General features: G+C 42.0%; 2 protein-coding genes and 1 pseudogene across 4 annotated transcripts; 1 reads left to right on the top strand and 2 right to left on the bottom strand.

Annotated features, from left to right (window-relative positions):
- Nucleotides 1–7,426: 7,426 nt before the first annotated feature.
- On the bottom strand, nt 7,427–12,022 carry LOC135886099 (olfactory receptor 10A2-like; annotated as a pseudogene).
- A 1,807-nt stretch (nt 12,023–13,829) lies between these two features.
- LOC135887227 (olfactory receptor 10A4-like) lies at nt 13,830–14,774 on the bottom strand. Its single transcript, XM_065414999.1, has one exon. It carries the CDS (start codon nt 14,772–14,774, stop codon nt 13,830–13,832), a length of 945 nt encoding a protein of 314 aa, XP_065271071.1.
- A 4,826-nt stretch (nt 14,775–19,600) lies between these two features.
- On the top strand, nt 19,601–25,330 carry LOC135886499 (olfactory receptor 10A7-like). Of its 3 annotated transcripts, none has more exons than XM_065414229.1 (2): nt 19,601–19,611; nt 24,400–25,330. In XM_065414229.1, the coding sequence occupies exons 1-2, from the start codon at nt 19,601–19,603 to the stop codon at nt 25,328–25,330; spliced, it is 942 nt and encodes a 313-aa protein (XP_065270301.1). The 3 variants fall into 3 exon arrangements, with proteins under 3 accessions (XP_065270301.1, XP_065270299.1, XP_065270300.1); XM_065414227.1 differs by lacking the exon at nt 19,601–19,611 and adding an exon at nt 23,242–23,282; XM_065414228.1 differs by lacking the exon at nt 19,601–19,611 and having other exon boundaries at nt 24,371–25,330.
- Nucleotides 25,331–27,651: the final 2,321 nt, after the last annotated feature.

Genomic DNA, 27,651 nt, shown 5'->3' with positions numbered 1-27,651 from the left:
CAGAAAGTTTTCAATGCACAGCAAGATTTTCAAAGGATCTAAATAGGGAGATAGGCACTTAGGAAGATTTCCAAAACTGCCAAAGTGAGTTAGTCACCTCATTGTTTACAATGGGAGATAGCTGCATAGCTTAGGTGCTTTTAAAATTCCCACCTTTGTAATTTTGACCTCAGGTCTAGTGATGATGAACTCTGGTCAAACACAGATTTTAAGAGGCTCATTTCAGCCTTCTTGTTAGTTGAAATACTCACTTCTGTAGCAAAACAACCAACATTGCGGTCAACACATTTTCTTGCCCAGTGTTTTCCTCAGGGGGCCTTCACCTTGTTCTTCTTCAGGCTGTAGATCATGTGGTTTAGCATGGGAGTGAGTTCGGTGTAGGTGAAATATAGCAGCTTTTTGGTATCTGGGGAGTAGCTGGACTTAGGTCATAGGTAGGTCAAGCTGCCTTTACTGTAGAAGAGAGTCACTACAATGAAGTGTGGAAAGCATGTAGGGAAGGCTTTTTGCCTGCTGTCTCCTGACGATTAGGCTAAAGGGCCTATTTCTCAGTGAAGACCTATTATCAAGTGATCCAAACTCCCAGCAACATTTAAGAATAATTTGTAGTAATAATGCTAAATTGTATCACCTTTATTAAAAGCAGAAAAATTTAATTTAGTGAGAACGAGAAGTTTAGTCATTTAATGTTTAGTACAATATTCTCTTTAACAGAACAAGTGTTCTGAATGCAAGATGTACTAGTCATGTTAGTATGGGAAGTTTGACTATTGCAATATCTGTATCAGAGAAATCAGATTATGAGTAATTATCTTGAGTGTAAAAAGAGAAGTTATAGATTGTCAACACATCTAACTATAAAAGAGTGTATGTTTGGGTTATTAATTGGATCAGACAGAACTGGGATTAGACTGCCTTGGGCTGCAGCCTTTGGTTCCATAAGGATTGGATATTGCAGGTCTCTCCTTGTTATGCACTATTCTTAAATAATAAAGGCAACTTTATTAATAAAGACAACCAAGCTTGACTACTCCTGTCTCACTATTTTATTGTTACCCTCTAAGACTGGACCACTAATCAATTTTCTATATAAAGGTAAGAGCCAGGATGGTGTAGATGATATGTATGTAAGAGACGAGGATCAGCATACAGGGGGACAATAATAATAGAGCCCATCAGGGCATACATCTGAGAAAAGCTTCAGGATGAGGGGCACAGGGACTGTTGCTGAAGTAATAGTGTTGATATACTATACTTAATAGTCTGCAAGGCATTTGACTTAATACCACACAACATTTTGTGGGAGTTGTAGTTCAGGTGCCTCACACTTCCATTCTCATTTATTGACCAGAATTCCTGATCAGGACTACATCTCCCTTATCACCCCTTTTGTAGATTCCCACTGCCAACTGGTGTATCATGGGAGATGTAGTACATCTTAGGTGCATGGCCCATAAAGGAAAATGGCCCATGAGGTTGAACTACAACTTCCGCAAGGCACTGAGGAACCATATCCAAATTTAAATATTTCAGACTTCAGCTTAATATACTTGTTTTTGGCTGAAATATTTCCAATTTTTTTATTAAAAAAAAATCAAAATTTTCTGCATAGAGCAGACTCTTTTTGTGAAAACCTTTAATTGAAAACCCAGGTTTCATTGGCAAATTTTCAACAAGCCTTACTTTTTTTGGTCAAAACTAGAGCTGGAATAGATTTTCCAAATTTCCAATTTTGAGTTTAAATTAAAAACAATTGATAGAATTTTCTCTCTCTCCTTCCTTTCTTCTCTAGTGGGTCTGAATGAATGCTTCCCTGACAGCTAGCTGGGAGTGGGAGAGACTTTGGGTGTGTTTATGTAAATACAGTTTGCTCCTGCTCTGCTTACATATTCAGCAGATAGCGCAGTGTCAAAGTGATCAACTTTGGCAGGTGTTGGGTTACAAATCACCTTAGTAATGAATGCAGGGGTAGTGAAATATGGTTACCAATGTTGTAATTATTTTAGGAATACAGGGAAGCAGGACTGTGCTTAACCTGTCCCAAATGAGGGGGTCACCCTCAGTTGAAAGAACCTTGTTAAGCCAGGGAATTGAATGTCAGGGTCCTGTAAGAGTAGGAGGGGTGGGGACAGGTGTCTTAGCTAGGAGGCTGCACCAAGGGTCCTCCCTGGACTGGTTTAACCTGTTCTTCACCACTGTTTAAAGAAAGAGCTAAGTCGGCTTCATTAGGAGTCTCTTTGTTATTTTAAATGCTCATTAAGAGCTGAAATCACTTGTGTGCTACTGTGTATGACATTACACTCTATATGATTTTATGAAAATATAGTAATGTAACAGGAAAATGCTTCATGCAAAAGGTCTCTTGTAATGTATCATTACAAAGCTTATAATCTACTGAGTGTGATCATCCTATTTGTATAAATGTACCACTCTTGTATCTGAAACTAAAAATATGAAATATAACTCTGAGAGCCTATTGTAATTATGCAAAGTGTGGGCCATTAATGGTGGTTTGGAATCTTGATGACTCCCATTAACCGGGACAATTGACTGCAGATGGCTTTGTTTTACCTGTAAGTCTTCCTGTATATGTGTGTGCTGGCCAGTGGGTAATGAAGTCTTACAGTAACCTGTGATCATGTCACCTGAACTGGAATCCATCTTTAACCTGGTGCTTTTCCATTGAGGGGTGGGGGGAACCCAGAGGGACAAAGGATTCCCACCTTATGCAAAAGATATATATGTGGGTGGAACAGCGAAAAGGAAGAGCCATCATGAGGAATCCCCTAGCTACCACCTGAGCTGGAACAAGGGCTGTACCAGGGGAAAGGACTGTGCCCAGACTAGGAAGGTGTCCAGGCTGTGAAAGAGACTTATTGAAACATCTTTCAGGATGAGATTTTATCTGTACTCAGTTGTATTACTGTATTAGGCTTAGATTTGCGTGTTTTATTTTATTTTGCTTGGTAATTCACTTTGTTCTGTCTGGTACTACTTGGAACCACTTAAATCCTACTTTTGGTATTTAATAAAATCACTTTTTACTTTTATTAAACCCAGAGTATGTATTAATACCTGGGGGGGGCAAACAGCTGTGCATATCTCTCTATCAGTGTTATAGAGGGCAAACAATTTATGAGTTTACCCTGTATAAAGCTTATACAGGGTAAAACGGATTTATTTAGGTTTAGACCCCATTGGGAGCTGGGCATCTGAGTGTTAAAGACAAGAACACTTCTGTGAGCTGCTTTCAGTTAAGTCTGCCGCTTTTGGGCAAGTAATTCAGACCCTGGGTCTGTGTTGGAGCAGACGGGTGTGTCTGGCTCAGCAAGACAGGGTGCTTGGGTCCCAAGCTGGCAGGGAAAGCAGGGGCAGAAGTAGTCTTGGCACATCACTTGGCAGTTCCCAAGGGGGTTTCTGTGATCCAACCCGTCACACTGTGTTTCTGACTAGAGCTGAAAATCACTGAGAGCTTAAATCACTCAAGTTGGAGAAGTGTTTCTGCCCAGCCTGCAAAGAGCTGAAAATCACCATGAGACTGCTGTGCAGAGGTCACAGCAGAGAGGCAGGTGGCAGCAGAAGGTGACTGACAATCAGCTGGTGAATGAACAGCTGGTGAGGTGGCCAGGTGGCACAGCGAGCGAGTGGCAGGCAAGGTGGCCAGGCAGCACAGTGAGTGGCTGGCGGAGAGGCGCAGCGAGCGGCCAGCAGAGTAGCTGGTGGAGAGGTGCAGCAAGTGGCCAGAAGGGCGGCTGGCAGAGAGTGGAGCAAGTAAGGTGCCTCCTTACTTCCACCCAGGGTGGGAGGTGAACTCTGCAGACGGTGCATGGACTCTGGGTCTGCACTGACCAAGGACAGCAACTGTGAGTGGGGTGCAGAGAAGGGACAGGCACATTAAAGGGACTTTTGCATTGCTGGACTTAAGAACCTGAAGGGAAAAGGACACTGCCCAACTTAGTTGGGGGTGGGTATTTTGCTTAGGGTTTATGTTTATGAATCCTGTTTGCAGTGTTTACCCAAATTAACATTGACTTACTTCCCTACTTTCATTAAAAGTTTCTTTTCTACACTAAGACTCTGTGCTTGCAAGTGGGGAAGTAATGCCTCTCAGGGGTGGTGTGTCATTTTTCCAGGTTACTGGGTGGGTGCTTGAGACGGTTGTGTGTTGTATCAATAAAAAGGAACCCCTAGATGTTGAACCCAGCCCTGATTGCTGCTGGCTCTGCCTGGCAAAAGGATTTTATATATATACACATTTTCAGCAATCAGAAAATGTTACTGATTTTTTTGAAAATTTTCAAAATTTTGATAAACCAGTGAAAAATTTCCTGTGAAATATTTTACTGTTTTTACTGTTAGACAAAACTAACATCTTAAAACAAACCAAGAAACCAGTATATAGCCAGTGGAGATTATTTCATAGGGCACATGTTCAATACAGCCCTGAAAAGAAGTGACATCTAGGCAGTTTAGAGACACGATTGCAGACTGGAAGTCAGGACTTGTCTATATGACAATTAGTGGGTGTCAAGCTGGGGTGAAAATGCAAAGCGCTGTGTATTAACTTTCAGTGTGGACCCTGCTACCATGCACTAACATTTCTCCAGTGTGCATTGACCTACTCCTGTTTCAAATAAGAGTATAACAGAACACGCTAGGGAACCTTTAGAACTCAAAACCAGGGTCCACATGGACTGGTAGCATGTGGTAAATTTTCATCCCAGCTTGCTGTGCACTAACTGTTCATTTAGACAAGCCCTCGGATGCTGATCTTGGTAACAGCAGTTTAAATCAGGAGTTAGTCACCATAAGTGAGGCTGGAATCCGATCCCGGTTCCCTTCTTTGAAGGCTGATATTAATTGAATACTCAATCATAAAGGACATTATTTTTATTCATCAAACAAACTAAAGACACTAAAACTTAACTAAACTTAATTTTTTTTAAATTAACAACTAAACTTTACTTAAAAAATGAGACACAAAATACCAGATTTTTGCTGTAGTGATAACTAGGCGTATACAAAGATACAGTCAATTTTCATGATCTTTATCTTTAAGCAGATAATGAGCTAACCCAAATTGACCAAAACAGATTAAGGTTTCTTCATCTTCCTGTCCTAGAGAATGAGACATCGCTCACCAGGTGTTATGGATTTAAATTCTTGTTCAATGTACAAAATCATGAGTGAGTTGAGGCGCTGTTGGGACATTGTACTTCTTAGTTTGTTTTTTACATGTGGTAGTTTCGAAAAGGCTCTTTCACATGAACAGCTTGTAACAGGTAAGACTGCAAAGCATTGAATAGATTTATAAAAGGCCTGGAACATGGAAGACCGATCCGATTCCTTTAGCTAATCAAGCCACTCTCTGGTGGTGTTCGTAGTGCTACCTTTAGGAACAGATCCGTCATAACCCTGAAGCAATCTGACTTCAGCTTCCAAATCATCCAAGGACACTTTAAATTTGTTGGCAATGATTCTTATATCATATACCTGCCAATGTCTAAGCTCAGCAGTTTATTGCAGTCACAATTTTACAAGTCTCCTGTTCAAATAGCTGGTCAATGCCAGTAATCATTGAGTCTAGGAGTGGGTAAAATGAAGTTATACTCTCCTGCTCCTCTTTTGTATCAAAGTGATGTTGGGACTCAAACTCGCCATCAATACGAGTGGACATTTTTCTCTTAACTGGGGGAATCGATATATCATTCTCTACAGACATTTTCACACTGTCATTGAAAGTAGATTGAAAATATTCTGGGCCACTTCTCATTGCAGCCAAAGAGTTATGCAAGCTTTTCACCCCTGTTATTGCAGTAAGTAAGTTGATATCTGGAGTTTGAAGAGCCTTACTCACTTTTACCACCATCTGGAGAGTAGGGTGCATCATGTGAAGGGCAAAGATGAACTTGAATGAATTTAGTTCATGGATAAGGCCCCTGGCTTTTATTTTAGCGTCAGCAAGGCGAGTTGTTTCGATCATCTCTTGTAAAGCTTGTAAAATGATGGAGTAGTTTTGTTTTACAGAAGCCACTGCTTCTGCTCTGCATGCCCATCTTGTGTTTGAAAGTGACTTCAAAGTTTTCAACTGGGATCCTACTTCTTGTGAAATCTTCTCCATTACTGCATGTCACACAGGACTCCCCTCCATGAAGGCATAAAGAGTCTGAATAACACCAAAAAAATCAAAGACAGTTCTGTTTTGTTTACTTGAAGTGCATGCATCTACGAGGACGAGGTTCAAACAATGTGCATAGCAGTGTACATAGAGTATTTCACTGTTTCTTTCTTTACATTTCATTTGAACTCCCGCATTACATCCAGACATAGTAGATGTGCCATCAAAACAGACAGACATCACTGATGACTGGTCAATTTTAAGAATGCCAAGGATGCCATTTAACTAGTCAAAAATAGACTGAGCATCAACTGTTAATAGTCTCTGAACAGACACAAAATGTTCAACTGGACTATGTTTTTCATTGTCAAAATACCGCACCACAATGGACATCTGTTCATGGTGTCCACAGTCAGTAGTGTCATCAGCAATTATTGAGACCATTTTTCCATTTAGTGAAGACACAATCTTTTGTTGCACAACGTTGTGCAAGGCCACAATTAAATCATTTTGGATGCAATTACTCAGATAGGTAGTGTTTCTAGGAGATTGTTGCACATGCTTTGCCATTATGGGATCATATTTTTGGAGCAGATTGACAAGATTTAGAAATAAACCTTTATCAAAACTGTCAGCTTTTTCATTGTGACCCCTGAATGGTCTCCCACCTTTCACCAAACACAGAACAATGTCAATCAGTCGCTCCATTACACTTCAGTTATGGCACCATTTTTCTTCTTGTTTAGACAGATAAGCCTGCTTGCCCTCATCCAACAATACATCAATAGGTTTCCTTTCATTAAAACTTGACCATGAAGAACAGCTCAACACATGAGATTTTGACAGTTGGTGGTTTTTAAAACATTCATTAGCCCTATGCCAGTTTCTGAATCCCTTATCAATAAATGCTGGATCAGTGTGACCTTTGTTTGCTGCATCATTAGAGAAGAAGAAATGGCAGTAAAAGCAAAATGCTGCATCCTTTGATGGGCTATATTCTAACCACCTATACTTTTCATACCAATTGGACTGAAAACTTTTTTGTTTCTTCCCTATTTTACTTCAAGGAAACATGCTCAATCTAGGCTGATAAGGACCTCTAGATAATCGAGACCGGTGTGCTAATCTATTTTTTGGAATATCACAGACCGGGTCATCAGATGGAATGTTTGATGGCTTTGGATCCGGGACATAGTTTGCCTACCCCTGCTTTAGGGTGTGCCTGGGCACACCCAGCACACCCCGTGCGCACACCTATGCGGAGTCATAATATCAGAGTTTCAGCTACCTAAAATATTCACCTCCTTATCAAAACACATTTCTTTGGTCCAAAATTCTCTGGAGAGCCCATTTCACCTCATTGTTCCTCAGGCTATAGATAATGGGATTTAGCATGGGTGTGAAGACTGTGTAGGAAAGAGAGAGCAGCTTCTTCGTATTTGTGGAGTAGATAGATTTGGGTCAGAGGTAGGTCAAACTGGCCGTGTCATAGAATAGAGTCACCACAATGAAGAGAGAGGAGCAGGTGGAAAAGATTTTGGGCCTGCCTATGGCTGTTGGCATTTTTAGGATGGTGGAGATGATATGGACATAGGAAAAGAGGATAATCAGAAAGGGTGGAGAGGTAAGTATAGTGGAGGCAATTAATGCATACATACAAAAAGGTAGGAATCTGCACAGATGAACTCTAGAACTGGTGGGTGCATCACAGAAGAAGTGGTTCAATTAATTGGACCTGCAGAATGGGAAACTAAACAACCATGTTGTTTGAAGGAATCCCTGAGGTCCAAGAAGTCACTGCCAGCTTTTTACAAAATTTCTTGTTCATGATGGTGGTGTAATGCAGTGGGTCACATATAGCCACATAGCCATGGTGGACAGGAGGAAGGACTCTGTGATGCCAAAGAAGAAGAAGAAATACATATGTGTCATGTCACCAGAGAAGTGGATGTCTTTATTCTTAGAGAGGAGGTTCATCAGCATCTTTGGTACAGTGACTAAATTGAATAAGATGTCCACAAAGGACAAGTTCTGGAGGAAGAAATACATGGGGCAGTGAAGGGCAGGGTCCACTAGGGTGATAAGGATGATGAGAATGTTTGCCATCAGTGTTAGCAGATAAATAACCAGAAATGCCACAAAAAAGCAGAAGCTGGATCTGGGGCAGATCGGAGAACCCCAGGAGAATGAACTCAGTGACCACGGTCTCATGCCATTTTTTTTAAAAAGCATTTATAATCTGGAGTCATGGTAAAGTAAAATCTAGGAATAAATTCTGCCCTGTGTTTTTTCTTGAACAACATCAGAGCTTCTGTATATATGTAACTGAGAGCATAGCCTGGGTCTTATTGAATTTGATCTGCTGGGGAGGTGGGGTTTGCTGCCTCCAGGATTCTAGTATAAGGATAGATTCTTTCAATTCCTCTTCAGAAATGTTTTTCTCCAGTTCCCAGTTCAAGTTAGACAACAGTTGGTATGGCTAAGACTTGGCAAAGATCCACAGTGTCTCAAAACATCATCAAAATGCAGTGTGATGCTCGTTCCCTTTTACACCTCATCAGGGTAATGATGGAGGAAAGGAGCAGATACCACCCAGAAGTATGTGTTCTGCATGAGAGAAACAAACACAAAATGGGGGGGGGGACTGTAGCTTTCATATGATTCCCACCAGCAAACTTAATTCTGTTGATGTTGCTTAAATGTGTAACACACATCTTTGTCCCCCTGCCGCACTTGCTCCACTTAAATGGAAAAGAGTCTACAACTGCTGACTGGCAGAGGCACATGTAGAAATTAAATACTCTTCTTTATTTGTTTTCAAAAATTACAACATGCTACTAGATTGACAAGTCAGGATTGCCGGTGTCAGGCCCTAGAAAGAAAAAACAAACAAAAAAAGAAACAAACAACACCCCTCCCCCCCCCAGAAAAACAGGATGGTGAAAAAACTCAAAAAATAATGAATGATACAACCATAGAGCAATAGAGTTCATGGCCTGAAGGGCCCACCGGATCATCTAGTGAGAACTCCTCTCTATCACAGGCCTGCAACACCAGCCATCACCTGTCCACTTAACCCAACAATGACTGGAGTCTGAAAAAAAATCCATAAAATACAAAGAAAACAATGAAAGAGGTTCAGTGTTACAGCACTCACAGAAACATGCACACCCCCACACCGCCCATTCCCCACCCACACCAACGCACACCCACACACTCATCGGGAAGACAAGAGCCTTATGAAGAACATGAAACACACAAAAATAAATAAATGACTTGCGTCTGATGAAGTGGGCATTCACCCACGAAAGCTTATGCTCCAATACTTCTGTTAGTCTTAAAGGTGCCACAGGACCCTCTGTTGCTTTTTACAGATGCAGACTAACACGGCTACCTCTCTGATACTTGACAAAAATAAAGAGAATGACAATGAAGACCAAGGACTAATCATAATGAAGAGCAGTAAAAATGAAAACATGAAATAAAACACAAAATAGACAATTTCCCCCCCATCAAATGAATAATTAAAAAAAAAATTAAAAGAGCCCAGCTGATGGAACAAGTCTCATTGTCTCATTGCTTCCTTATACTCCCCCTTTTGTCTGTCTCCATCTGTTGTCTCTTGTCTTATATTGTAAGATCTTTTTTGTTCTGAGCTTGTACAATACCTACACAATGGGGTCGTGGTCATGGGCTAGGGCCTCTACCTATTATGGTGATACAAAGAAATAACAATAACAACAAGTGAGGCGGGATGTGGGAGTTGTTATAGGTTCGACATGCAGCCAACATAATCCCTTAACAAGAAAGAAATGACCAGTTCAGGGTAAATTTGCTACCCTAACTTAACAGCTACACAAAGAGCTGTGCAGGACCTGAAATTTCTGTTTGGAAATTCTTGGGAGGTGGACAGGCTGGTGGGAAACCAGAGAAGCAGATTCAGAGCAAGCCTGCCTTATTACCATTGAAACCTTAGAAAGAATCAATATATTCCTGTAGAACAATTTGATTCTGTCAAATCAGCATTTCCTGATGGAAAATGGTTCAGGGCAGGAAAGAGCTATAATGAATTTTAAACAGGAGGGAATAACTCAGGGCCCCTGACTCCCATCCAGGACACTCTCCACTGGTCCAGAAAAACTATCAGACACAGCAGTGTGTCACCCAACTCCCATTGAAAGTCAATGAGACCTGGTTGCCTGACTCCATCCGGTGCCTGTGAAAATCTCTGTCTAAATGTACAAGGAGCTTAATTCTTTGCTGTGTAGCTCAGGGCAGCTCCACTTATTTTCAGTTCCCATCAGCTGAAGATTGAGATCACATGCTGCCATTTTCAGAGGGGGAGGGGGATAAACATTCCTGTCCACCTAAAAGTTGTCATGCTTACTGTTAGGCAATGGGTTTAAAACAAACAAAGGGAAGTATTTGTTCACACAATGCACAGTCAACCTGTGGAACTCCTTGCTAGAGGATGTTGTGAAGGCCAAGACTATAATAAGGTTCAAAAAAGAACTAGATACGTTCATGGAGGATAGGTCCATCAATGGCTATTAGCCAGGATGGACAGGGATGGTGTCCCTAGCCTCTGTTTGCCAGAAGCTGGGAATGGGCAACAGGGGATAGATTACTTGATGATTACCTATTCTGTTCATTCACTCTGGGGCACCTGGCATTGACCACTGTCGGAAGACAGAATACTGGGCTAGATGGATCTTTGGTCTGACCCAGTATGGCCAATCTAATGTTCTTATCTTCGTCTGGAGGACAGTTTGGGGAAACAGCTGGAGAATAGTCAGATAAAGCAATTTGGAGTTAAAAGAAATTTATTTAATCTTTTTTTTTAACTTGTTTAAAAGTCCTCACTTTCGTTCTCATCTAGACATGTGTCACAACAGATTTGGTCTATACACACTATTTTTGTACGCATTGTTCTGCACTGACCAATCAATGGGATCTGGGCACATAAACCCATCAGGATCCTTTCAGAATTCCAGCCATCCACTTTACTACAGTGCCTAGCCCCATAGAATGAAATGTGACCACTCATGCTACCAAATGAATGGCAAAATTTGCAGGATCAGTCGCTAAAGAATTGCTGCTCTCAGATATAGTTCTTCAGTGTCAGAGGCTTAAAGCCTGATCTTTCAAAGTTGGAGTTTATGGCACTCAAAAAAAAAAAATCCTTGATGGGAAAAATCATTCATTTGAACGAGAATTACTCATTGGATTAGGCCCAGACATGTATGATCATTGCAGACATGAATTATTATGATTAATAATAATAATTCAAGTAAAGAAGAAGATAAAGGCTTAGAAGGAATGTGCAGTGGCAGGGAAGCCAAAAGAAGAGATAGAGCAGCGAGCAAAGTGTCTATATTGCTCAGGGCAGCTGGCACATCTGGAAGGATGAGAGTAAAGGAAGCATCAAATGTATTTAGCTATAAAGAGGTTATTAGAGTCTTCAGTGAGAAGAAACCGGGTCCAAACTGGAGGAAGTGAGTTAAAGGTAAGGGAATAAAAGAGCTGTTGTTCCTGTTTCAATAGAGTGCAACAGCTGGGGAGTATCGATTTCATAAACAGTAATGAGACAGGTGAGGTCAGTTTCAGCTCTCTGCCCTTACGAACCTGGAGGAAGCTGAACGATTTTACGTGTCTAATGAGGTAAATCACTGGCAGTGGTGGGTATCCGTTTCTCATCTGAGTAACATGGCAGGATCCATAACAAATGAATCCTACTTCATTGGAAGGATTTAAATATCTCTAGACAAGAACTCTCTTTATTGCAGCCCATGGACATCCTCACCCATGTCTGGAATTAATGGTGGCTCCTCCACAGCAGAGCCACTTTAGTTACCTTTGATAAATCCCCTTAAACCACAGCTGGGACAGCTGCTTCTGTGTCATCTTCTCTTTTTGTTTAGGGAATGACTCATTAAACTTCTGTTTGACTTTCTTTACTCAAATTCACAGATATGTTCCCATGATTCCTGTGCCTATATAACTGGGGGGAAATTTTAGTGATAGTGGGGCACCAAACCACACCTTGTGCTTTTGATAATTTCCCCTGGTTTCCTTCTCTCCCTAATATTGATTTTAAATCAATGGTTGTTGTCAGAGGTGTTTGCCCGCCTGCTTCCGTGCTTGACAGGACACAATTTTTAATGCATTCATGGGACTATGCTATCCTAGCTTCACCTTCTCTCTAATAGCTGTTCTCAAGGAAATGTTGTATCGAACCATGTAAATGCAGCCCTGTGTCAACTACTAGTGATGGGCCCCTTTCACATGTGGTGAAAATTATCATAGCTCCACTATAGCCATTGGGCCAGATTGCCAGCTGCTGTAGCCTAACATTGCTCCACTTATGTTGTGCAGTTATTTTACTGCCTAGATCATGAGAGAAACCTGAATAAAATCTAGTGGTGAGAGCAGTTTGTTAGAAAAGAATGAATAAATCGTGTTATTTTGCCCGACTGCAGAGAGGGGAACGATCCAGTGTCATGTTCTTCAGTTTTTATTGTTTCCACAAACATTTCTTCATGCTCACTGGGACCTCTGTGTAAGAATAATAATTAATCAGACACGGATGAATATTTATATTTCTTGCTGGTTCTCATTTTATTCCAGCCAAACCCTATTTATTTGTTTAGTCATTTAAATACTTTCTGCTCTACAATAAAATAACATCCAATCAAAACTCTGTGTGGCCTTGAAAATCTTTTCAAAAGGTACTTTTCAACAATTAAACCCAGTCAAATACCACAAGGTCAAACAACCCAGCAGCAACATAGATATGACAGAAACTGAGCCCTCATCCCCCCACACCCAGCTCCCAGAATCTCTCACCAGTGTCCCACAGCATGACTACCCAGCCCTAGCCAATCCCCTATCTCCCTGTGTGCAGCAGAGAAAGAAGATGACACTTGCTCCGTGCCCTGAAGGTTGACAAACTCACGACAAGTTGGAGCACAGGGGCTATGAATTCCAAAGATGTGGGACTCTCATGTATAACAACCTGACAAAAAGCCTCCTCCCATAGACCAATGAGGCTCCAGCTCTGTTACTTCCACTGACTTTAACTGTGGATCCATTAGATAGAGTTTTATGGCAGAGAATCCAAGTTGGTTAAAGGAGTAAGGTGCCTAAATACCCTTGGAACTCAGTCAGAGCTGTATGCCTAACTTTCAGCCCACATGTCAAAACGGTCATATTAGAATCAGCCTGGAAGCCAGCAGCGAGCTCATGCAGAAGAGAGAAACAAGATATGGTCATGGGAAGAAACATTGCATGGACACTTTACAGGTACACCAGGAAAGAAGAGGTTTCATTCTCATCTCATTTCGAGTGGTATAAATCTGGAGTTACTTTAGATATTCAGAGGTATATCTGAGCTCAGACTCCAATTCATGGTCCTTGTTTAAAATATAAGCTGAGGTTTTTAAAGGGAACTAAGAGACTTGGGCACCCAAATTTCCATTCAAATTGGGCCCATGATGCACGATGTATTTATATTAAAACTAAGTGTAGGATTTGCAATCGATGTAAGGAATTTGGGGACCTATATCCTGTTGACCCCCATTGCCCTTTTGAAAGTCCCAACAAAAACAATACAGTTTGAGATTTATATTCTCTCCATGTATGATACCAAAGGCCACATGGTAACAGCCTTTGAGTTAACTGAAACATTTACCTGCCTGGGGAGAAAAAAAAATCACAATTGCCTTGAATATATTTGCCAGCCCAGCATTTTCCTGAGGGCTCCCTTCACCTCTTTGTTCCTCAGGCTGTAGATGATGGGGTTTAACATGGGTGTGAAGACCGTGTAGGAGAGAGAGATGAGCTTCTTGGTGTCTGGGGAGTAGCTGGATTTAGGTCGGAAATAGGTCAAGCCAGCTGTGCTGTAGAACAGAGTCACCACCATGAGGTGAGAGGAGCAGGTGGAGAAGGTCTTGAGTCTGCCTTCAGCCGAGGGTATCCTCAGGATGGTGGAGATGATGCAGATGTAGGAGACCAGGATGAGGATGAAGGGGAACAATACAATTACAATGGTGCCAGTCACAGCATACATCTCGAATAGGTAGGTGTCCCCACACACCAGTTTCAACACTGGGGGGCTGTCACAGAAGAAGTGGTTGATTTCAGTGGGACCACAGAAGGGGAAACTGAACAGCCAAGTCGTCTGTACTGTACCTACAGGAATCCCTGAGACCCATGAAGTCACTGCCAGCTGGATACAAATCCTCCTGTTCATGACGACTGTATAGCGCAGCGGGTTGCATATTGCCACATAGCGGTCGTAGGCCATGGCGGCCAGGAGGAAGCACTCTGTGCTGCCAAAGAAGAAGAAGAAATACATCTGCAAGATGCAGCCATGGAAGAAGATGGTTTGATTGGCAGACAGGAGGTTCGCCAGCATCTTAGGGACAATGACTGAGGTGAAGCAGATCTCCAGGCAGGACAAGTTCTGGAGGAAGAAGTACATCGGGCTTTGTAGAGCAGGCTCCACTGTTGTGATGAGGATGATGAGAATGTTACCCATCAGAGTTATCACGAAAGCAGCCAGGAATACCACAAAGAGCAGGCGCTGGAGCTGGGGGAGATTGGAGAACCCTAGGAGAATGAACTCAGTGACCATGGTCTGGTTGGCCCAGGTCATTCTGTCACCATTCAGGGTAATTTCATCTATATTTCCCCCCTAATGTTCCACCAAGGGCACCCACTCTACGCTCTGAGCTCCGCAGCTGTCACCTCTCTGGGGTAGAGACTCATGTCTCTCCCTCTTTACCAGAGGGCTTCGAGCCCTGCCTACATTCTAATTTCCCCAGTAAGCCAGACCGCCTTAGCAGGCCTACGTCTGTGCTTTCCTTTCTCTTCCAAGCCTACAAACGGATTAATTCCCCCCAGCTATATGTTACCATGCAATTCTTTCTAAGCAAGAACGTTTACTCTTAAGGTGAAAGCATTACAGAGAAAACATATTAAAATAATAAAAGAACCTATATGCATGCTCATAAGATAACCAGAGATCACCTCAACTCCAGCAAGGGCTCTGCTAGGAGTTGTTCCTTCCAAACCCACCAAAGGGTTTTTCTGAGGTTACAAGTTCATAGCAGCATTAGCTCAGAACTCACACATTCATGAAAACTTTTGCCTCTCCTTTATACAGCCTGGACCTTTGTTTTTCAGATTCCAGGAATAGGTAATCAGCCGAGAATAGCTCTCTCCTCAGGGCATAGCTTCAAATGGCTGGGTTGTTGTGTAACCGAAGGGGTGACATTTACATTCACCTCAACCTAGAGCTTCCCAGGAAAGCCACCAATCAGTGTATGTTCTAAATGTATATTCTTGTCTGGCCCATTCCTTAGTACAATCCTTTGAAGCTCATACGACTGCCAAGGGTTCACCACCCCTCTCCCATTCTGGACAGGTTACAGATAATCCTGGCCCACAATAAATTATAAACCATTAATTTAATACAATGGACTCCAAAGATACTTAAACTTAATTCAATAAGGTTTTTCAAGGATATTGCAGGAAATTGCCATATCTGCAACACATTCTTCTAAACATTCTTAATCTGAGTCTGAATGAGGTTACGAAGAGAGTAATCCATTTCTCCTGAAGCCTTCAGATTTCCCGTCCTCTTTGGTAAGTTTAGTTATGTTCAGTGGAATTCACGCTGCAGGCAAGGTAGTATTTCCTCTCTGTCTGATTGTCATGGAAAGTGGTCAGAAGTGTCACATTGTGGACTACCCCATTTATGATCCACCTTCTGTTCCTGAGGCAGCCACTGACTATGAGCAAGATATTAAAATCTCTGAGTAATATAGTGTGATGGAAACGCTCTGTTATTTCAAGCCAGTGTCAGAGTACAAGTGGAAGCCAATAGAAGTCTGTGATCTGCAAAACATACAAGAATGAAAAACAAAACAAAACACAAAAGTAACTAGGAAATTGTTTGGACTGTGGTTTTCACACCCTCTAACTGGGGCGGGGTGTGAAATGGTTTTCCCATCCATCAAGAATTTTTGAGATTTCAGAAAAAATATTCCCATCTTGAATCAGGCCAAAAAATCTTTTGTGAACCAACAAACCAAATAATTCAACTGATGAATGAATCAATCAACCAATCAAGCAGTCACTCAATTTGAGGCAATGAAAATGTTTTGTTTTGTTAATTTTGAAAAATGCTTCATTTGAATTTTAACCTTTTTATTCTTTCTAAATAAAGTTTAATTTTGAAATAAAAAAGTCATTTTCAACTGAAATGTTTTGTTTAGAAGATGTCCATTTTTTGAGCAGAGAAATTCATTGAAACTCATCAGAAATTCATTCATTTCCCCATGTATGCATTCAGTTTACATGAATCAGCATTTTTCAGCAAAAAATATTTTGTAGAAAAATTCTCAGAGAACTCTATTCCAATGGGTTGTCCGCTGGTATAATTAAGACCAGAACTTGTCAATCGTCTTTATCCATTTCCCACATGACCTCCAAATCAGATCAATTGTGATCCATTTGTCTCTGTTTTATCACAGAGGTCTGAACATTCTAGATGTTATAGTTCCTTGCTATTCATAACATCTTGTGATACTGAGGGGAGAGTTTCAAAGGCAAAAAGAAGAATTAATTGATTATCCCCTTTGTGACTTAGAAAATCATAGACTCATAGAATCAGAGGACAGGAAGGGACCTCGAGAGGTCATTTAGTCCAATTCCTTGCACTCAGGGCAAGGCTACGTCTTTACTAGACCATCCCTGATGAGTGTTTGTCTGACCTGTTCTTAAAAACCTCCAATGATGGAGATTCCACACCCTCCCTAGGCAATTTGTTCCAGTGCTTAACCACCCTGACAGTTATGAAATCTTTCCTAATGCCCAACCTAAATCACCCTTGCTGCAATTGAAGCCCATTACTTCTTGTCTTATCCTCAGAGGTTAAGAACAATTCTTCTCCCTCCTCCTAGTAACAACCTTTTATTTACTTGAAAACTGTTATCATGTCCCCCCTCTGTCTTCTCTTCTCAAGACTAAACAAATCCAGTTCTTTCAATCTTTCCTCATAGGTCATGTTTTCTAGATGTTTAATCATTTTTGTTGCTCTGCTCTGGTCTTTCTCATATTTGTCCACATCTTTCCTAAAATGTGGCGCCCAGAACTGGACACAACACTTCAGTTGAGGCCTAATCATCACAAAGTAGAGTGGGAGAATTACTTCTCATGTCTTGTTTAGTGCTCCTGCTAATACATCCCAGAATGATGTTCATCTTTTTGCAACAGTATTACACTGTTGACTCATATTTTGCTTGTGATCCACTATATGTAACTCCCAGATCCCTTTCTGCAGTACTCCTTCCTAGGCAATCATTTCCCAATTTGTATGTGTGCAACTGATTGTTCCTTCCTAAATGGAGTACTTTGCATTTGTCCTTTAAATTATTTTTTTTAAAAATGAATTTTTACCAAACCTACTTATACAGGAGGCCAGAGGAAAGCATTGAAGAGCTAGTGATGCACCATGTGGAAGGCTGTTGACGAATCAGGAAGAGTAAGCCTAAAGAAACACCCCTTGGATGAAGCTGGAAAAGTGTTCATCAGAGTCCTTTGGTAAAGGATAGTTTCAGGGGGAGTGAAGGGAGGAGAACTCACTGTGGAGGCAACCAATGCGGTGGGAAGGAAGACAAGACAACAAGAATGAAGAGTGCATGGGACATCAAAGGTGTTAAAAGTTTCTCTTAATCTTTCAACAGTGCACTACAAAAATATAATAGATAGATAGATAGATAGATAGATAGATAGATAGAACAGTAACCAGGATTAATAATGAAGCAGGTTTCACATCTCTGGAAATATGAACCTGCTAGTTATTTCATCTGTTTAAGAAGGTAAATCACTGACAATGGTGTGTAAAGTTTGCCTTTTGGAGCAACACAGAAATAGGTGAAAGAATGTCAACATCTGGAGGGAGAGAATACTGCTAAACTCATCTCATGAAAATCTTTACCTTCCTCTGCCAGAGTGAGGGTTTCCTACCGACAGCAAAACAGGGTTGGTTTAGTCTTCTTATCTGGATTTACTCATCAGCACTGGGACACTTCAACAGAGACATCCGACGATAGCAACTACAGGCAAATTGGCTGTTTACACATTACCTTAATCATACCATAAAACCTGCTAATATAGCTTTAGCATTGGGGTTAAGTGAGTTGATGTGATCTGGCAATGTTTCATTCCCCGATGCTGTCCTTCTCTGAGGTGTCTGGTAACATATTTATGGCATCGTGAGACATTTATGTGGCCTTCTCCCCAAGGGCCTTGTTTCCTGGGAACTCATTATTGCCTAGTGCAACTATACACATATAGTTGGCTTGATAACTATTACCTCATTTATTGGTGGGGTGTTCTGAATGGTGATGGGCCTGAGCCAACCCTGCAGGATAGAGTGCTCCTACATTTGAGAGAGTTTGGAACTCAAAACCTGATGATGATGATTTTGATGATGATGATGATGATGATGATGAAGAAGAAGAAGAAGAAGAAGAAGAAGAAGAAGCTGTTGAAATATCACCTATCAGGGATGGTCTAGATCAGAGGTCCCCAAACTGGAGAAATGTTCAGGGGTGCATGGCTGGGGCCCAGGACAGAACCCACAGGGGGTGGGGAGGGAGCACCACCCAGCTCCGCTCCTGGTCCTGGCCCTGGCTGCTGGCCCTAGTTGCCAGCCCTGTGCCTGGGGACCTGATAGCCCAACACCTGGGGTCCCTGCCGCCAGCCCCATGCCAGGGGCCCCAGATCCTGGCCTGGTCCTGGCCTGGTGGAGACACTGCTCCCAGCCCTGCCCCCAGCTGTGGCCCCAGCCTCAGCCTCCTTACCCCTGTCTGCATCCCCCTTCCCAGAATTGAGGCCCCGCTCCTGGTTCTGGCTCTGGATTGGGTGGGGGGATAGGGGCAAGGGTGTGTGTGAAGTAAAAGGTTTGGGGACCACTAGTCTAGATGATAGTTGTGCCATGAGTGCAAGGGATTGGATTAGATGACCTCTCAAGGTCCCTTCCAGTCTTTTGATTCTATAATTCTATGACTTATATTACATCAGTGGTTTGAGGGCTCAGTGGAGATCAGGTTCCATTGTGCCAGGCACTGGACAAACACACAGTGCGGATCAGTTCTTTCCTGGAAGAGCTCAAGGTCTAAATAGACAAGAGAGAAATGTCAGGAGGGAAAGCAGAAACCTGAAGGAGAAATGAAGTGACTTGTCCAAGTTCACAAAGTAGGTCAGTGCCAGAGCTGGCAATGGTTTCCAAATGTCCTGAATCCTATTCAAGTACCCCTACGGCAATGAAGGCTAGGGTTGTAAAATTAGCTAAACTAAGGCATTCTATTGGCGCATCTAACTCCCTTGGGTTCCCTTGAAACATGCAAATGAAGAACTGAGGAGTGGATAGGTAGATGGATAGGAAGAGGAGGTTATTGTATAATTATGTGGATGGATGGAAAGTTACAGTAGCTAGAGGGACTGATACATAGAGCAGGTGGATAGTTATAGTAGGTGGATGGATGGATTATTTAAATGGATGGATAGACATCCCCCTGCCCCAATGAGCCCCACTCACATGAGCAGCCCTACTAATGCCCAGAGCAAACCCATTCACATGAACAATCACACATGACTAGAGCTTGCTCACATTATCAGTCCAAGCCCCAGGCCCTGTTCACATGAGCGCTGCAGTCTCAGTTCCTCATGACTGTATTCATAGAGTCACAGAGTATCAGGCCAGAAGGGACCATTTGACCAACTAGTCTGAGCTCCTGCAGTGCACAGAACATTACATTTCATTCAGTTACTCCTTTATTGAGCCTAATAACTTGTGTTGGAGTGAGGTCAGGTCTACATGGTGGATAATGCTCACTTACAGTGGTGTGATTTCTAACGCTCACATTAATTGGTCTGCATAGACCCTGCTGGTGTGCTCCCTGGTGTGCTTTAACACAGTGTTGTTTGAAAGAGGACTAAGTTAAAGTGCACTAGGGAACCTTTAGCGTGTGCCAGCAGGGTCTACATGAATGAATTAAAATGCAACACCTTAGTGAGCGTCAGGTATCGCACACTTATAAGTGTGCATTGCCCCACCAGGTAGACAAGCCCTAGAGCATGACTTGTGTTTCTCTAAAGCACATCTTCCAGCAAGGAATACAGACTTAATCTGAAGACATCAACAGATGAAGAATCCACCCCTTCCCTCAGTAGTTTGTGCCAAAGGTTAATCACCACCACTGGTAAAAATGTGAGCTTTATTTGTAATTTGATTTTGTCTGGCTTCAGTTTGTAACCATTGGCTCTTATTCTGCCTTTCTCAGATAAATAGACCTATTTACTGTCACAAATATACTGTACTTACACACACACAGGTACCTTTCTCCAAGCTTAGTGGCACAAGTAGTCACTGTGGGTATTGACACACATAGTCTCACACTTACTTTCCTCAAAAGAGTTGTTCCATGTCCTCAGGTGAATAATGTTGATCACATCATGACATCACACGTACAATACCAGTCCAATTTAGCCAGAAGATTTCCTCATGTGAGTACATTTTACTCATGGACTTAAACCATCATGGTGCCTAACTCTATAAAGAGGGTGTCACCACTGAGAATTACAAGCAGAGGGAATCACATAACTCTGTGAGAGGGGCAGGATGTAGGACACATGCCTTTCATCAGCATCTCGAACTGGCTATCTTAGTGGCTCCCCACCTTGCATGCCGGCTTTTGTGACTCGCAGTCTAAGGTACCTAGCTTTCCCCATTAATTTACAGGGAGTCTAGGCACCTAACTCAGGTTTTTGTGAATCACAGAATTGCTCCTGTGATTTTCTAGGTACTGAAAAGTGAATTGAGGCCTAAGTAAGCACTGAGTACGTAATGAGTAAAAACTGAGTAGGCACTTCAGGCTCTGGTCCATTATTTTATTGCATGTTATTTTATTTTTGCTTCATGTTTGCATGACAAATGCACTTCCATTCTGCAGATATATGACCTTGAGTAAGGGGAAAACCCACCTTGGTTTGGATGGAGAAACTGAAACCTTCTTATAGAAAAAAAGAAGTAGAGGGAGAGATTAAGAGAGAGAGAGTGAATTTTCTCCTTGCCTTCAGTGGGAAAAGGATCAGACCAAAAGAGACAGCAAGAGACAATCACAGAGAGAAAGAGACAATGTTGGAATGTGAAATGAATGCGAACCCCACACACTGTAACTATTGCACTAAAAAACACTATGCTCCCAGGAGACCGAGGACTCTGACAATCAAGACAACTTCAGTGACCCAACTCTTACAGTTACAGAATATATTTCACAGACACATTTCAAGAAGAAAGCAGAACTGAAACCCAGATCCTGTTCTCATTGTAGTCAGTTGTAAAACTGTTCTTAAACTCACCCTAACCTGAACTGTAATCCTAATGGCCTCATTGGTGAAAGATCAGGGGGCAAGAAATTTAATCTCTTCCACTAACACTGGTCAGCTTTCTAGCACTGAACAGACACATGGGCCAGATTTCTCCTACAACACTAGGAACCAAATAATACAAAGAAGCTGAGAGTTTGATCCAACTCTACTTAGGGGAACCCTTGAGAAGTGAATTGGAAATTTGCCATTGATCTCACTGGAAGCAACAAAAGACTCTTAATGATCTCAGTCAACTGTTTTAACCTAATAAATACTGGAGTATGGTTCAGAGATGTTATCCCTGTGCTCACTACTGAAAAGGCAACAGAGACAGCATAACTTCATTAACACATGGATTCTTTGGAGTCAGTGAAAAACCTTTCCAACTTCAAGAGGTCGGTAAAGAATTTCCTACAGCATTTACAGGTAGTGGTATGTGGTGTGCAGATACTATGCAGTCAATGAAGGAAAAAAGGAAGAAAGAAAGAAAGAAAGAAATGTAGATAAATAGATAGACAGACTGACCTTCTCATAGATGATAATAACTATTCTACAGTATTTTGATACCATCATCTAGACTTATATAGCAGAGATATACTTTTTTCTTCTATTCTATGGGATTTTACAAGTGTAGTTTTGGTTTGATTGGTGTTTGTTTGTTTTTTGCTTCTTACAGTTAAGGCATCTTAAGTAATAGATGGACAGTTTTTGGTATATTTTACTGGAAGTCTAAATAAATACATAATAATAAGATATGAAGCAAGTCTTCCCATTGGCTGGTGTTTTCCAGAGTTCCTAGGTGTCTATTGGATTTGTGCTCCTAACTCAGTTAGGTGGTTTGGAAAATACTACTCTGAACAAAAGGAGCCAACCTCATTTTTGATGTGATTGCAATGAATTCACCAGAGTTGCCCTAGAAAATTTCTTGGCCCTTTTCTGTCTAAAGACCCAGTTAAAGAGAGGCAAACAGGGCCAGATTGTCAAAGATATTTAGGCAGGTTAGGAGGCTAAATCCCATTAACATCAGTTGGAGTTAGGTAGGTGTCTAAACTGCCTAGACTTTTTAAAATCCTACTAGGTGTCTATCTGAATCTATAGACATTCGATTAGATTCAGTCATTTAGAATTCAAAGTGATATTGATAAACTGGGGAATTGTTCTGAAATCAACATGATGAAATACAATAAAGACAAGGGTAAAGTACAGGGGTTGCCTCAGCTGGAGCACTGTGTCCAGTTTCAGTGCCAGATTTTAAAAAACCTGGGAACAAATTGGAGATAGTCCAGAAGAGAGCACCAAATATGATCAGAGGTTTAGAAAACCTGATCTATGAGGACACATTGAAAGAACTTGGTATGTTTATCTAGAGAAGAGAAGACGAAGTGGGAACACAATAACAATCTGCACATAAACAACAAGGAGTCCGGTGGCACCTTAAAGACTAACAGATTTATTTTGGCATAAGCTTTCGTGGGTAAAAAACCAGTTCTTCAGATGCATTACCCATGAAAGCTTATGCCCAAATAAATCTGTTAGTCTTTAAGGTGCCACCGGACTCCTTGTTGTTTTTGTGGATACAGACTAACACGGCTACCCCCTGATATTTGACAGTCTTCACATAAGTTAAGGGAAGTTATAAAGAGGATGGTGATCAATTGTTCTCCATGTCCATTGAGGGTAGGATGAGAAGTAATTGGCTTAATTTGCAGCAAGGAAAGTTTAGGTTAGCTATTAGGAAAAAATCTTTCTAACTATGTGAGTAATTAAGCAGTGGAACAGGTTGCCTAGAGAAGTTGTGGAATCCTCATCTTTGGAGGTTTTTAAGCACAGGAAAGATAGATAGACAGACATTTGGAAATCTCAGCCTAAAGTCTCCAGGTCTGTCAGTATAATGACTCCCAGCAAAGTTTGGAACTCCAAATCCTCAGCACCACTGCAGATTGCTACCACTTGTATAACTTAGTCTCCTATCAGCAGTGATAGGCTTTTCTCTTCCAGAGGGTCAGTCAGTAGCAAGCTATCTGACACTCATTTTTCCAGTAACTTACTTAAACCACTGAAGGTGTAACCTACACACACACACACACATTCACCAGGTATGGGATAACCATAAATATAAAGGACGCTTCTTCCAGAATTTTAATGTTCATCCTCTTTGTAACTGAACACAAAGAGTTATTTTATTCTTGGAAGAAAAGTCTCCTGCTTGGAAGGGGGATTAGTTACCCAGTAGTGTGACATAAGCATCCACCATCTGAATGTCATGCCCCTTCAACGTGTCTCAAGTTGGGCAACCAAAAATTGATACAACAAAAATAACTGGGTCACTTTTGAGAATAATTGGAGGATTAGAAAACATGCCCTAAAGTGTGCTCAGCTAAATAGATTGAGCTAAGAGAAGGTTAAGGGATGACTTGATCACAGTCTATAAATACCTACTTGGGGAACAACTATTTGATAGAGGCTCTTCAGTCTAGCATACAAAGGTAGAAAAAGATCTGATGCCTGGAAGTTGGAGTCAGACAAATACAGACTAGAAATAAGGAGTTAATTTTTAACAGTAAGAATCGTAAACCATTGGAACAACTTACCAAAGATTGTGTTGGATTCTCCATCTCTATTTTTAAATCAAGATTGCATGTTCTTTCCCCCTAAAAAGTCTGCTCTAGGAATTATTTTGGGGCAGTTCTCTGGCCTGTGTTATACAGGAGGTAAGATTAGACGATCACAATGATATATTTTTGCCTTGGAATCTATGAATTTTCAACAGTGCATCCAGATAACCCTTCACTGCCTTCATTGCCTCTGCAGATGACACCCACTGAGGAAGCGCAATGGAGGAATCAAACCCTCATAACTGAATTCATCCTGCTGGGGTTCTCCAACCTCCTGCACCTTCAGGGTCTGCTGTTCTGCATGGTCCTGTTCATGTACATGGTGACAGTGATGGGAAACACCCTGATCATCCTTGTCATCACAGTTGACCCCGCTCTCCACTCCCCTATGTACTTCTTCCTCGGGAACCTGGCCTTCATCGAGATCTGCTTCACCTTGGACACGGTGCCCAAGATGCTGGTGAACCTCCTGGCGGAGGACAAGAGCATCTCATTTGCTGGCTGCGCAGTGCAGATGTACTTCTTTTTCTTTTTTGGCTGCGCAGAGTGCTTCCTTCTAGCAGCCATGGCATACGACCGCTACGTGGCCATCTGCCACCCGTTGCGCTACAACATCCTCATGAACCAACGGGTCTGCCGCAAGATGGTGGGCGGTGCCTGGGTGATCGGAGTTCCTGTCTCTCTGCTTCAGGCAGCCTGGATCTTCAACTTGCCCTTCTGTGGCACCAACGAGGTCAATCATTTCTTCTGTGATGCTCCTCCAGTGCTGAAGCTGGTCTGTGCCGACACCTACCTGTATGAGATGCAGGCTGTCGCCTCCACGTTCCTGTTCCTCATGTTCCCCTTCATGCTGATCGTGGTCTCCTACGTCTGCATCCTTACCACCATCCTGAGGATGCCATCAGCTGAGGGCAGGCGCAAGACCTTCTCCACCTGCTCCTCCCACCTCATCGTGGTAACCTTGTTCTATGGGAGCGGCAGCCTGGTGTATCTAAGGCCCAAGTCTAGCTACTCCCCAGATATCAAGAAGCTCCTTTCTCTGTTCTACACGGTCCTCACACCCATGTTGAACCCCATCATCTACAGCCTGAGGAACAGTGACGTGAAAGGGGCTCTGAGAAGAGTGATAGGGCGGAAATTGTTTTTGCAGAATTAGTATGTGCTTTGATTAGACGTTGTGTCAGCATGGAGGATTTTGACTGATATCCTGCAATCCCCATAAACACCCGGAAGAAGGGACATTGAAGTCTGAGAGGGGAGCCGATGAAGGGACAAAAACTCAGTTATAGTAATGATAGTCTAGCAGTTGGAAACAAGATGGGTCTTATTGTAAAGGATGTGGAATGGAACTCTGTAGAAAACAGATTTTCCCCCAGAAAACTGAGACCCCCAAAATTGTAATTTTTTGGCTTAAAACTGGGTATTTTTAGCAGTATTTGGCTAAAAATGTTCCACATTTATTGGTAGTTTTCAGAATTTTTTTTGGGGGGGGGAAGAATGACTGCTTAATATTTTCACCTGAAATATGCCAAAAATTTTCAGCTAAAAATTGCTGAAAACCTTTGGCCAGAAATAGCTGCAAACTTTTGGTTTCTGCACAAGAAATCTTTGATTTTCAGTTTTTCAATAGAAAAAAAAAAAAAAAGGAAAACACACATTCCCGTGAAAGTCTATGATTTGATGAAAATTCAGTTATTCACCAAATGTTTTTGACCAGCCCTGTACAATAACATGTGCCATACAGTACTGAGCTAAGTCCAAAGACACTGCTCAAGAGTTAGAAGCAGAACTGGTCAAAAAAAGTCAATGGGAATCAGAAACAACAATTTTATTGAAATTGAAAGTTTTTCACAGGCCGATGTAGATTTCAACTAATGTTTTGATGGCAAAATTTCAAAATGATTTATTCTGACTTTCTCATTTGCTTTCATTTCATTTTGATTTTTATATCATATTTTTATTATAATATGCACAGCACCTATCACAATGGTTCATAGCTAGTGTTCCTAGACATCAATCATCATCATCGAGGGTGCAGGAACAAAACATCCTGATGTGCAGAAAGAATAGAAAATATGGCAGGCGACCAGCTTGGCTTAACAGTGAAATCTTTGGTGAGCTTAAACACAAAAAGGAAGCTTACAAAAAGCAGAAACTTGGACAGATGACTAAGGAGGAGTATAAAAATATTAATTGAGCATGCAGGAATGTAATCAGGAAGGCCGAAACACAACTGGAGTTGCAGCTAGCAAGGGATGTGAAGGGTAACAAGAAGGTTTTCTACAGATATGTTAGCAACAAGAAAAAGGTCAGGGAAAGTGTGGGACCCTTAATGAATGGGGGAGGCAACGTAGTGCAGATGATGTGGAAAAAGCTGAAGTACTTAATGCTTTTTTTGCCTCAGTCTTCACAGACAAGGTCAGCTCCCTCACAGCTGTCCTGGGCAACACAGTATGGGGAGGAGGTGAGCAGCCCTCAGTGGTGAAAGAACAGGTTAAGGACTATTTAGAAAATCTGGACATGCACAACTCCGTGGGTCCAGATCTAATGCATATGAGGGTGCTGAGGGAATTGGCTGATGTGATTGCAGACCCATTGGCACTTATCTTTCAAAACTCGTGGAGATCGGGGGAGGTCCGGGACGATTGGAAAAAGGCAAATATAGTTCCCATCTTTAAAAAAGGGAAGAAAGAGAACCCAGTGAACTAAATACAGGTCAGCCTCACCTCAATCCCTGGAAAAATCATGGAGCAGGTCCTCAAGGAAACCATTTTGAAGCACTTGTAGGAGAGGAAGGTGATCAGGAACAGCCAACATGGATTCATCAAGGCAAGTCATACCTGACCAAACTGATTGCCTTCTATGATGAGATAACTGGCTCTATGGATATAGGGAAAGCAGTGAATGTGATATATCTTGACTTTAGCAAAGCTTTTGATACGGTCTCCCACAGTATTCTTGTCAGCAAGTTTTAAAAGTATGGATTGGATGAATGGACAATAAGGTGGATAGAAAGCTGGCTAGATTGTCGGGCTCAACAGGTAGTGATCGATGGCTCCATGTCTAGTTGGCAGCCGGTATCAAGCAGAGTGCTCCAGGGGTCGGTCCTGGGGCCAGTTTTCTTCAATGATCTGGATGATGGGATTAATTTCACCCTGAGCAAGTTCTGAGATGACACTAAGGGTATGTCTACACTACGAGAGTAGTTCGATTTTACTTAAATCGAATTTGTGGAACCGATATTACAAAGTCGAACGTGTGTATCCACACTAAGGACAGTAATTCGACTTTGTGAGTCCACACTAACGGGGCAAGCGTCGACATTGGAAGCGGTGCACTGTGGGCAGCTGTCCCACAGTTCCCGCAGTCCCCGCTGCCCATTGGAATTCTGGGTCGAGCCCCCAATGACTGCTGGGGCAAAAAATGTGTCGAGGGTGGTTTTGGGGAACTGTCGTCATTCAACCGTCACTCCTGCCC

The sequence above is a fragment of the Emys orbicularis genome, chromosome 12 (genome assembly GCF_028017835.1).
Source record: "Emys orbicularis isolate rEmyOrb1 chromosome 12, rEmyOrb1.hap1, whole genome shotgun sequence".
Taxonomy (NCBI): domain Eukaryota; kingdom Metazoa; phylum Chordata; order Testudines; family Emydidae; genus Emys; species Emys orbicularis.
This window is presented reverse-complemented; position numbering and strand designations above follow the sequence as displayed.